The sequence below is a fragment of the Euprymna scolopes genome, chromosome 15 (assembly GCF_053919585.1).
Source record: "Euprymna scolopes isolate OS-2025 chromosome 15, ASM5391958v1, whole genome shotgun sequence".
Taxonomy (NCBI): domain Eukaryota; kingdom Metazoa; phylum Mollusca; class Cephalopoda; order Sepiida; family Sepiolidae; genus Euprymna; species Euprymna scolopes.
In genome coordinates, this window is record NC_136496.1 from 129224265 (window position 1) to 129238073 (window position 13809).

Consider the following 13809-nt stretch of genomic DNA (forward strand, 5'->3'; position numbering starts at 1 on the left):
TTTTTTTTCAGTTGTTGACAGTGATTAACATTTTTTTTTTCAGTTGCTGACAGTGATTAACATTTTTTTTTTCAGTTATTGACAGTGATTAACATTTTTTTTGTGTGTGAATAAAAGTATGATTGTCAGTGTAAGCATGCTTTCTGTAATTTGCATCATCCAGACAACTATACACATCCTGGTTATATTCATAGTACCTATTTACAATGCCTCCCTCACTGGACAGAATTAGACACCACCAGGGTCGTTTTTTTTTCTTTGATGTGGAAAAAAGGAATAAAAATTAAAAATTGTCTTTCATGAAGGATTTTTCCTACACTGAGAGAGAACAAGGAATTGAAGTGTAGCATCTGAAGAACAGATACTACACTTTGATCTTGGCCCGAAGGCCAAAGGATTAAAATTATTATTCTTAACAAACAAACAAAAACAAAAAAAATATGCATTCATTGTCTAACACCATGTCTAATCCCTTTTTAGTACCTCTTTACTGTCCACTCCTCTTTAGTCCTCTTTACTGTCCACTCCTCTTTAGTCCTAATTTACCACTGTTTTATGGCCCAACCATCTTTAGCATCCTATTTACTCTCTGGCCATTTATAGTTCCCCTTTAAAGCTTGACTGTTTGGCCCCCTTTCATTGCCTGCCCCTCATAAATCCACTATGAGTGCCCAACCCACTTTAGTTTCCATTCAATTCCTGGGTCTTTCCAGTCTCTCTCCACTTCCCAATCTTTCTCTCTTCATTGCTTGACCCTCTTTTGTCCCTCTTCACTGCCCACCCCCTATGGACCTCCTTCATTGTCTGGCCCTTTAAATTCCCTTTTACTGCACGGCCCATTTTGGACTCCCTTCCCTACCCAGCTCTCTTTTGATTGGCCTTTTATAATCCCCCTTACCCTAACCCAACCTCTTCATGTAACATTGTAGACACCCAGGTTGTAGCAGAGTATGCTGCAAGCAACATAAGACAAGTAATAACTCAACTCTATTTTTTTTTTTTGCAAAAACATTTATTTTGGGTAATCCCCCCCCCCCGAGTGCTCCTTTACTGCATAAACCTCTTTAGTACTCCTTCACTTTCCAATTCTTTTAAGTCCTTCTTAATTGACCGACCATCTTTAGCCCCTGTTCACTGAGATCTTTCTCATATTGACACGATAAAATTATGTGCTGGAATATTTTTATGGAGCAATTCGGGTTTCTGATTAATTGCTAGCAGAACGTGGCTCAATTTGATTCGTCAGCTCCTATCGCCCGTGTTTATAAGTAGAATCTAACAACTTTAAGTGATCAAACCCTTAATCTATCTATCTATCTATCTATCGATCAAACCCTTAATATATATATAGATATATATACACACACACACACACACACACACATATATATATATATATATATATATATATATATATATATATTGCAACAATATTCGTCATTCTGATAAATATTTACTTTTTTGAAATGCATTGTTTGTGACTTTCATATTTAATGTAATATTTGTTAATTTAAAAAAAAAATCAAAATTTCATTAAACTTTAATCAAACTTTTCTTCTATCCATAAAAACAAACAGGTACTACACCAGGATATTTTGTCTCGGCAGCATTCACTGGAATGTTTCCATGACAGAAATCAGGAACTAATTCAATCATCGACACCCGCGGATGTGCAGAAACCTGTCTTTAATCTACATAATAATTATGAAGCCGTATTGACCTTTTCAAAAAATCAGTTGCAACATCTTGAGCAAGCCGTTCAAGACCATCAAATGTACCAAGAGGCTCGCAGAGATTTCATTGACTGGCTTAATATGGCTGCCGATAAATTGGAAATAACCAGTGATATCCGTGGTGATCGGCTCTCTTTACAGAGCAAGCTGGAAAGAATCAAGGTGAGTGGATATCTGTTGCATTCTTGTAGTGTGTCTGTTAGTATATGTAAATCGAAACATTTGATTGGTTGACAAAAAAGGAATAGGCAGAGTATACATTACTAAGGTAGTAGTATTTACAATGTCGGATGAACAGACGGACAAAATCTCTATTTATATAAGAGAACTAATCTTTATAAACAGAAGAGCCAAGCTGTTTTTTCTACCTCCCTCTGAACAATGCCATACATTTATAGTAAACAAATCCTCTGTCGTCGACTTTACATAAAGAGAAACAAAGCCTTCTTTTACTCAATAAATCTATACAGGATTAAAATGTTATGATGGTTTGGAAGTTTGTTTATATGCAAATACAAACATTTGATTGGTTGATAAGAAAAGGAACAGGCAGTGTGCACATTACTAAGTTTTGATCATGTCAAACTGTTGAAACGGTGAAAATTAAATACAGTGATTTCTTTTTTACACTTGTCATACGTGAGATCTAATCTCGCATGTCTAAAGGATTTTTTCTAATTCGACATGTTTTATAAATTTAAAGAATGTATAAAAAAAATAGACAATAGTCGAATATGTCGAATGACAGAATAGACACCAAGGCAATGGAAAAAAAACTTAGAGGAATACTGAAAACCAGGTGAAGAAACTGGGCCCTATATAGAGAGAAAACAAGGTGGAAAGAAAGGCAACCGCCTTGTATAATTTTTCATTGCTCTAAGGGGGAATAGCGCCATTTTACTAAGAAATTTGTTAATTTTTTTTATATGAGAATTTAGGACGTTTCATTCGGATTGTCTTTCGGCCGTCTTCAGGTATGTTGGTTGATGTTTGGAAAAGAAAAAAGAAAAGTTACTGGCTTTGTAGATATTTTTATATTCTGTGAGGTAGTCTATTTTATTTTTTCACAGATTCGAAACTAAAACCATAAAATAGTAACTAACTCACAGAATACAAAAATATCTACGGAACCAGTAACTTTTCTATTTCCTTTTCCAAACAACAACCAACATGCCTGAAGATGGTCGAAGGACAATCTGACTGAAACGTTGGACAAACACTCAAGATGAGAACAATAGTCTGATGAATACAAGTAATAAGAATGGACAAGATTTAATATTTGTGCAGAATAAGGGTTGTTTTTTGGTGTTTAATGAAAATTTTCTTTTTATTCATGATCTGCTTAATCGTTTCCTCAGGAATATGCTGGTCAGATTGAAAAGAAGAAACAAGAACTTGAAAAAGTCACAGAGCTTTGCGGAAAAGTCCGACAAAAGACGTCCGAGGAAGGAGTGGTTGTACTTGACCAAGAAATGAAATCCGTGCACGATCGATGGAACAGCTACATGCAGCAGCTGCAGCAGGCAGAGGATCAGATGCAAAACTTGATGCAGCGATGGATTCAACTTGAGTCGCATTTGACTGAGTTCAGTCAGTGGGTCAAGAAAGAGGAAGAAGTGGTGAAACACTTTGAACTGAAATCATCTTTAGACGAGAAACGAACCCAACTCCACAAATTTAAGGTACGTAAAATTTTGTTCATTTCTGAAACCAATTCTATTGCGAATGTTATTTACGTGTTAGCTTTGATGGTTAGCTAGCTAACGTACTTCCTAACTTAGTCTTAATGTTTGTCTACCTATATGAGTAAGTGAAAAAAAATTGTTTTGTGTTTACGACCAAGTTTATTATTTCAAAATAATGTTACAAATATTTGCAGTCACAATCTTATATTGTATGCAAGTTTTTAAATAATAAACTTAAATGTAAAGAGCTTAAATATTCACAACAAACAATATTTTAGTACATGAATTTCCCATCGAAGTAAAGCTGGTAATAGTCAGCTAACGTACTTCCTAGCTTCCGGTGTGTCTGCTACCAAAAGCGGTAACAAGGCAAATCAGTTCTTTCATTTTTATTATTCTTCAGTATTTCTATTATGAAGCAGTTTATTGAAATAAAATATAAAACATTATTGAAAAATATACAATAAAAAAAATGATACAGATAAAAATAATATCTTTATTTACATATTTTGCGACGCCGTTCCAACCATCGCATTCTATTAAACGTGTTCGAAGTTTCGTCTTCTAGGTTTTTCATTGCTGTTTTGCTGATGCACAGTCTCGTGGCTGGAATTGCTTCATAAACTAAATAATTCATTATCGAAAAGATTTTTAAACGTGTTTTCAATAATTCTCTTTAAAGAGTGTAAAAAGTGTTTTCAACTATTCTTTAAAATACTAATTTGAAAAGAACACAAATATTATTGAAATTTGTTTTTTTGGGGTTTTTTTTTTTTAGAATTATTAAAATTCTAAAAAAAAAACAAAACAAATTTTAATAATTCTTAATTAAAATCAGACCAAAAAAAACTTTTCAATGATTATCAAATAAATAAAAACTACTGGAAAAACGAAAAAAGGAGTACATGCACAGGGTGGATATAGGCGTGATAGAAAAAAGCGAACGAACTGATTTGCCTTGTAACCGCTTCCGGTAGCAGACACACTGGAAGATAGGAAGTACGTTAGTTGACTATTACCAGCTTTGCTGAGATGGGAAATTAATGTAATAAAATATTGTAGAACTAAAATATCCACGAAAAACATGGTTTTGCCGGTTTATTATTTAATAAACTTTCAATATAAATTATTATTTAACAAACTTTTAATATTAATTATTATTTAATAAACTTGTAATATAAATTATTATTATATAAACTTTCAATATAAATTATCATTTAATAAACTTTTAATATATATTATTATTTAATAAACTTTCAATATAAATTATTATTTAATAAACTTGTTATATAAATTATTATTTAATAAACTTTCAATATAAATTATTATTTAATAAACTTGTAATATAAATTATTATTTAATAAACTTGTAATATAAATAATTATTTAATAAACTTTCAATATAAATTATTATTTAATAAACTTTCAATATAAATTATTATTTAATAAACTTTCAATATAAATTATTATTTAATAAACTTTCAATATAAATTATTATTTAATAAACTTTCAATATAAATTATTATTTAATAAACTTTCAATATAAATTATTATTTAATAAACTTTCAATATAAATTATTATTTAATAAACTTTCAATATAAATAATTATTTAATAAACTTTCAATATAAATTATTATTTAATAAACTTTCAATATAAAATATCCACAATATAAAATATCCACGAAAAACATGGTTTTGCCGGTTTATTATTTAATAAACTTTCAATATAAATTATTATTTAACAAACTTTTAATATTAATTATTATTTAATAAACTTGTAATATAAATTATTATTATATAAACTTTCAATATAAATTATCATTTAATAAACTTTTAATATATATTATTATTTAATAAACTTTCAATATAAATTATTATTTAATAAACTTGTTATATAAATTATTATTTAATAAACTTTCAATATAAATTATTATTTAATAAACTTGTAATATAAATTATTATTTAATAAACTTGTAATATAAATAATTATTTAATAAACTTTCAATATAAATTATTATTTAATAAACTTTCAATATAAATTATTATTTAATAAACTTTCAATATAAATTATTATTTAATAAACTTTCAATATAAATTATTATTTAATAAACTTTCAGTATAAATTATTTAATAAACTTTCAATATAAATTATTATTTAATAAACTTGCAATATAAATTATTATTTAATAAACTTTCAATATAAATTATTATTTAATAAACTTTCAATATAAATTATTATTTAATAAACTTTCAATATAAATTATTATTTAATAAACTTGCAATATAAATAATTATTTAATAAACTTTCAATATAAATTATTATTTAATACACTTGCAATATAAATTATTATTTAATAAACTTGCAATATAAATTATTATTTAATAAACTTGCAATATAAATAATTATTTAATAAACTTTCAATATAAATTATTATTTAATAAACTTTCAATATAAATTATTATTTAATAAACTTTCAATATAAATAATTATTTAATAAACTTTCAATATAAATTATTATTTAATAAACCTTCAATATAAATAATTATTTAATAAACTTGTAATATAAAACTAATTGGAAAGGTCACGAGTGCAAATATTTGAAACATTGATTTTGAAATAATAAACTTTGTTGTAAACACGAAACAATTTTTTTTCATTTACTCGTGTAGGTGGATAAACATTAAGATTTTAGTAATTTCGATACAAATTTCTTTTTTAATGTGATCGTAAAATAAAAGGAAAAAGAATTAAAAAATTGATGGCAACTTGTTGAAAATAAAGTCCATTAACGAAAGGAACATTTGAGCCCAAATACTTAATATTTCTCCAGGAATATCGCAGAACTGAACTATTTTATATATTAAAATGAAAATAATCATTGAATTATAAAACAATAACAAATATTTTATTAATAAAATGTCCTTTTTTAAAACCAATATGCAAATTAGCTAACGTTTTGATTGATATTGCATATACATAAGCAATATATATATACAAAAGATGTCTTTTGTGTAAAGTTGTATTGAATTGAAAACGAATTTTTTACTTTATCGTAAGAATGAAACAAACTTTGGCATTTATCCATTTACCTGTCCCAGGATAGGTAAAATCAATTCCCATCAAAGAAAAGTTTCTACCATTTTTATGTCTCCTTACAAAGATTAAAATCAAGATATAATTCTAAACATTATGTCTACAATCCTTATTCTAATGTTGATCAAAATCCATTAATTTTTTAATTAGTTTAGTAATAGACACAGTACATACATAGAAATAGACACATAAACACGTATAAACACATGTAAATATTAGCATAAAAGGAAATATAAACACATGTAAATATTAGCATAAAAGGAAATATAAACACATGTAAATATTAGCATAAAAGGAAATATAAACACATGTAAATATTAGCATAAAAGGAAATATAAACACATGTAAATATTAGCATAAAAGGAAATATAAACACATGTAAATATTAGCATAAAAGGAAATATAAACACATGTAAATATTAGCATAAAAGGAAATATAAACACATGCACATATAAGCACATCAAAACGCTTAAACACATAAACACATAAGTGAAATGTAAACATAAACATGTAAACGCATAAATACATAAACGCATAAAAATGTAAGCACAAAATACGTAAATATACATAAACATTTAAGCACATAAACATAAAAGAAAGCATAAACACATAAGCACATAAATACATAAAAGAAAACATAAACATATAAACATTTAAGCACATAAACATAAAAGAAAACATAAACACATAAGCACATAAATACATAAAAGAAAACATAAACATATAAACATTTAAGCACATAAACATAAATACATAAATACATAAACATAAATGAAAACATGAACATATAAACATTTAAGCACATAAACATAAATACATAAATACATAAACATAAAAGAAAACATAAACATATAAGCACATAAATACATAAAAGAAAACATAAACATATAAACATTTAAGCACATAAATACATAAAAGAAAACATAAACATATAAACATTTAAGCACATAAACATAAAAGAAAACATAAACATATAAGCACATAAATACATAAAAGAAAACATGAACATATAAACATTTAAGCACATAAACATAAATACATAAATACATAAACATAAAAGAAAACATAAACATATAAGCACATAGATACATAAAAAGAAACACAAACATATAAACATTTAAGCACATAAACTTTATATAAATAGTGATCATTAATTTCTTCCTCAGGAAAAACGAGATGAAATCCTAAAGAATCAATCAACATTGGATAGTTTGGATAGTGAAGTCCAATCAATGATGCAGTCTGTTATGGATATTCACTTGAGCAGCCAACTTTCCCAGCTGAAGACGAGATATTTGAACCTCGTCACTCTTATAAAGGTACGTATCGAGGCAGATAGAATTGACGTTTATGAATAATCCATAAAATTATTTTAGTTTCACAATTTTTTTCAATGTGTTGTTGAGCTACGAAATGGTTTGTTTCGCTTGATCCTCTTATGCCAACCAGCAGCATTCACCGTAGGCTGGTTGGTCCGGTTTCCCACGATGAAGAAGGTTTCATTGAAATAATAAGTTCACAAGCAATCTCCAGTCACATATATATCCTCATTAAGGGAGATGACATCGTTAGATTTTTGTAGCTCTTGCAGATGTCGACGTCTTTTTACATACAGTGCATGATATTTCCAAATGATCAACATCTGGTCAGGCTCAACGTTGCCTACGTTCGATGATCTAAGAACCGGTGTGTTGTTATTATGCCATGTATGTTTAATACTCTTAAGAATCAGCTCTTGTCTTTCAATCGTAGGTGTGTCCCTTTTTTTCCTGAGGTTCTCATGGATGAGTCTGCTCTTGAGGAAAACAATGGACTTTTTATTTCTTATCAAATCTTTCTTAGAGTCCATATATTAAATCCTTTGCTCTTTCTGCTTCTTAGAAAGTCGGTTCTCTCGATCGCTCTAAACATTTTCTCACACCTGAGGCTTTCTCTATCTCTACAAATCTATCAAATCATGTATGGAGTACGGTTGTCTTATTTGGTGAATCTCTGTCCCATTTGAACGTTCTTGATAAATTGCAGAAACGTATCTGCTATTAAATTGACTTCATCCTTTTTTTCTGCAACCTCTCTCTCACAGACGTGATGTTGCTAATCTCAGTTTTTTTTTTATATATATTAATGATAGCGTGAGTATTATTTTGTGTCATGCTTGTATTTTTTTTATTTTGAGTGACTGTTGTTTAATTATTATGACCATTCATTTCTTGTAAAAAATAATTTTACCAAGAATTCTTCATAAGTTTTGGTTTCGACTATAGCTGATGGCACGCAAGTCAGCTATATTTTTATAAATAATTTTAGCAAGAATTCTTCATAAGTTTTGGTTTCGGTTTTGATTATAGCTGAAGGAACTCAAGTTATATACATATATTGTCATCCACATACAGTAATGTTTTGTTGTATCACAACTCCTCAGTGCGGCTAGAATTACACCTTTCCCCAGACGTGGATCGAACCTACAACCGTCGCATTGACAGTCGGCAGCTCTCAACATCGGACCACGAATCAGTGCCATAAATATTTCTCCTTGAGTTTGTATTAATATATATATATATATTGGTTTGTTCCTTTTTTATCTCACTATTTCCAATATTCTTAACATACACACACACACACATATATATATATATATATATATATATATATATATATATATATATATATATATATATATAAGGAATTGGAAATAGTATACCGAGATAATAGAGAGATAAAAAAGGAACAAACCAAATTATGTGTTCATGAACGTTTTGTCTTTATTGCGAGACTTCCTCTGGATGAATGAAATTAAGAAAACAAAAACAAGTACAAATATTTGAAAAGATATTTTTGATTTAATGAAATGTATGCTCATGTTCCATTTCAAAAACGAAAATAATTCGTTGAAATGGAACAAGGTCATACATTTCATTACATCAAATATATTTTCAAATATTTGTACTGGTGTTTTGTTTTCTTAATTTCATTCATCCAGAGGATTATGGCAAAATCGCGTTGACACGCTGGTTCCTGTCAGATCATCGAAGTTAAACAACGTCGTTACTAAAACGGGTGACCAATTTTGGAATTCTAGGCGCTGTATGCAAGAGGACGTCGGCACCTTCCTGCAACAGTTACAAAATCCAGTCGTCACCTCTCCTAACGGGGATATGCATGCGACTGGGGACCGCTTGTGAATTTCATGCTCCCAATGGAACTTCATCCTTTGAGGGAAGTTAGTTAGGGTTAGTGCTATTTCACCCACGCATCCAGAGGAAATCTTGCAATAAAGATGAAACGTTGATGAACACATAATTTGGTTTGGTCCTTTATATATATATATATATATATATATATATATATATATATATATATATATATATATATATACTATAATAATTATTAAATACCAACAGACACTAGTGTTTCATCCTTTCGGGAATCATCAGTGAAGGGTGTCACGATTAACGCCAGTCGAGAGACTCGAACCCCGGCAACAGAAATCATGTCTGGCTTCATTAGCAAGCCGCGAGAGATACAGGTGAAATTAAACATTTATTCTTAAATGCTTTTAGCGTCAGTCAGAGTGATCTTATTATATGACGATCTGCGCGTATAAGCTAAGTTGACCGACTTTATTACAACTGAAAGTGCTTTACGATAAGAAACAAGTTTATTAAAGGGACTGACATTATTATTTACTATAATAATTATTAAATACCTATAGATACTAGTGTTTCATCCTTTTGGGAATCATCAGTGCAGAGTGTCACGATTAACGCCAGTCGAGAGTGTGTGTATATATATATATATATATATATATATATATATATATATATATATATATATTCTTTTCCTGGGTGGCAAGATGGTTATCGTACTTGACTCACTGTCTTTAGGTTTCGATCTCAGCTCGAGTATTTTTTTTTACTTACAAGAATTGAACTGTTTAGAAAAAGTATAAAACTCGCATGCACATGTGTCATTTTCTTTTTGTGTTTTTTTTTTTTCGTTTGGGGCGATTACAATATAACAATTCGTAGATAATTGGCTCTGATAATTATAAATGTGAAATCTGCATAAATTAAATATATTTATGCGTATTTTACGACTGGACTAGACCGAGCAGTCTGCTATTATAAAAATATCATTTAAGGATTGTCATTACTTAATATTAATTAAGATTGTCTTTAATTTATATTTTTATAAAAGTTTATATTTTTATGAAAGTTTATATTTTTATGAAAGTTTATATTTTTATAAAAGTTTATATTTTTATAAAAGTTTATATTTTTATAAAAGTTTATATTTTTATGAAAGTTTATATTTTTATGAAAGTTTATATTTTTATGAAAATTTATATTTTTATAAAAGTTTATATTTTTATGAAAGTTTATATTTTTATAAAAGTTTATATTTTTATAAAAGTTTATATTTTTATAAAAGTTTATATTTTTATGAAAGTTTATATTTTTATGAAAGTTTATATTTTTATAAAAGTTTATATTTTTATGAAAGTTTATATTTTTATGAAAGTTTATATTTTTATAAAAGTTTATATTTTTATAAAAGTTTATATTTTTATGAAAGTTTATATTTTTATGAAAATTTATATTTTTATAAAAGTTTATATTTTTATGAAAGTTTATATTTTTATAAAAGTTTATATTTTTATAAAAGTTTATATTTTTATAAAAGTTTATATTTTTATGAAAGTTTATATTTTTATGAAAATTTATATTTTTATGAAAATTTATATTTTTATAAAAGTTTATATTTTTATAAAAGTTTATATTTTTCTGATAGTTTATATTTTTCTGATAGTTTATATTTTTCTGATAGTTTATATTTTTATAAAAGTTTATATTTTTATAAAAGTTTATATTTTTATAAAAGTTTATATTTTTATAAAAGTTTATATTTTTATAAAAGTTTATATTTTTATAAAAGTTTATATTTTTATAAAAGTTTATATTTTTATAAAAGTTTATATTTTTATAAAAGTTTATATTTTTATAAAAGTTTATATTTTTATAAAAGTTTATATTTTTATGAAAGTTTATATTTTTATAAAAGTTTATATTTTTATAAAAGTTTATATTTTTCTGAAAGTTTATATTTTTCTGAAAGTTTATATTTTTATAAAAGTCTATATTTTTATAAAAGTTTATATTTTTCTGAAAGTTTATATTTTTATGAAAGTCATCTCGATTTTAATTTTTGTTTATTTTGTTTCATTGATTTATTTCCAATGGCAGGAATTAATTGTTCGATGGGAAAAGTATGTTGAAGAACACCAGTTGTTTGAAGAAACGAAAGCAGACTTTTTGGAATGGTGTTTTCAGATGGATAAACGACTTCAAACACAACTCGAAACAATGACAGATTTTACGTTTTTGGAAGAGAAAAAACTGAATCTTCAAGTAATGAAACTTTTATTTTTGGATGTCAATTGTGCTGTTTCTGTATTTCAGTATCGAACCACTTAATCTCTCTCTCTCTCTCTCTCTCTCTCTCTCTCTCCCCATTTATTGTATGTCTCCGTTACAATTGTTCATAACTCTCTATTCTTTTTATATATATCTTACCCTTCTCTCTCTCTCTCTCTTTCTTTGTTCTATTTTCCTATTCTCTCCCTCTGCCCTTCAGCAAAATAGCATTTATTTAAAATTTTAAAAGACGTTTGGCTCCCCTAGCCCCGAAGGCATTTACAGATTCGGGACCATTTCAATCTCTCTTTTTCTCTCTCTCTCCTTCTCCCCTTCTCTATCTCCGCATTCACTTTCTTTTTCCCTACTTCCCCTCTCTAACGTATTTCCCTTCTCTATTCTATTTTCTCCTTTCTCATTTTCTTACTCCATCCTGGTCTTTTTCCGAATCGCGACCCCACCTATCTTACTTCTCTCTGTCTCATTTTTCTCCTTCCTATTCGATTCTGTCTTCCTCTCTCTCTCTCATTCTCTCTTCCTCTCTATAGCAGTCTACCCTCCTCTCGACTACACCTCCCCCTTTTCCCACCTACTCCTCTGCTCTCGCTTCATCCAACTCCTTCTCTAACCTATTCTTCATCTGTCTATCTCTTTGAAACACATTTCAAAATCCGGGTTCTAAGATTATTTTTAACAAACAAATATTTCCATTCTATGAACTGAACGTACAAAAAGTGAAAATCAAATTCAGATATTTAAATCAGCTCTTGTAGCTTTGTCCACTTAACCTTTAACCTTGAGACACTAGTTTTTTTTTTTTTGTTACTTTAACGTTTCCTTTTTCCTCCTTTTGCTTTACTTTCTTTTTCTCTACCATTTCCTTTCTTTTTTCCTTTCTTTTTCCCTGCCATTTCCTTTCTTTTTTCCTTTCTTTTCCCCCATTCTTTTAATTTTCTTTTTCCTCCATATTTTTTTTTTTTTTAATCCAAATTTTTTTTTTAATCTCATATTTCTACTCATCTCCCAACAGATGATCGTGGCCGAAGTTGAGCATGGTGGACAAAAATTGGAGGTTCTGATTGCCAGTGGAGAGAAACTGTTTCCGGACACGGCTGGAAAGGGCCGTGAGTTAATCCGCCAAGACACGCGAGCTGCACGAGAGTCACTGGACAAGTTGATGGCCCTGGTTGCTGGAGCCCAACAACATGTCAACACTAGCCTGTTGCATTGGTCAGTGTTTACTGATAGTCAAGATGAGCTCGTTGGGTGGATCGTTCATCTAGAGGCTCAGCTGGGTTCAGCGTTAGAAAATCAGAACACCTTACAAGAAAAGAAGAATCAAGTCAAAACATTCAGAGTAATTATTTTTTGCTTTCTTTCTTTTTCCCTTTTTTGCTTTCTTTCTTTTTCCCTTTTTTGCTTTCTTTCTTTTTCCCTTTTTTGCTTTTTACTATTTTTACTATTTTTACTTTTTTTCATTTTTGTTTTCTTTTTGCTTTCTTTCTTTTTCCCTTTTTTGCTTTCTTTCTTTTTGCTTTTTACTTTTTTTTCCTTTTTACTATTTTTACTTTTTTTCATTTTTGTTTTCTTTTTGCTTTTTTCTTTTTCTGCTTTCTTTCTTTTGCTTTCTTTTTGGTTTTATTTTTTATTTTTGCTTTTTTCTTTTTTTTTGGCTTTCTTTCTTTTGCTTTTTTGCATTCTTTTTGCTTTGTTCCTTTTTTCTTTCTTTTTTCTTTTGCTTTCTTTTCACTTCCTTTTCGCTTTTTTTCTTTGTATTTTTTATTTCTTTTTGCTTTCTTTTCGCTTTCTCATTTTTTTCTTTTTGCTTTCTTTCCTTTTTTCTTTCTTTTTTCTCCATTTTTAAAAAACTTTTTGTTAAATT

The 13809-nt window shown here is 28.0% G+C and overlaps 1 protein-coding gene across 3 annotated transcripts in view; it reads left to right on the forward strand.

The window, feature by feature from the left end:
• LOC145294135 (nesprin-1-like) overlaps positions 1 to 13809 on the forward strand; it is a 1091614-nt gene that overhangs the window by 476796 nt on the left and 601009 nt on the right. For 2 of the 3 annotated variants that reach the window (XM_080141241.1, XM_080141242.1), the window contains 5 exons: positions 1578 to 1895; positions 3092 to 3415; positions 7680 to 7832; positions 11757 to 11921; positions 12958 to 13284. The exons of the other annotated variant lie outside the window; for it this stretch is intronic. In XM_080141241.1, the coding sequence (XP_079997367.1) occupies positions 1578 to 1895; positions 3092 to 3415; positions 7680 to 7832; positions 11757 to 11921; positions 12958 to 13284 (1287 nt within the window). The remainder of the gene's footprint in view (positions 1 to 1577; positions 1896 to 3091; positions 3416 to 7679; positions 7833 to 11756; positions 11922 to 12957; positions 13285 to 13809) is intronic. 3 annotated transcript variants of the gene reach the window in all.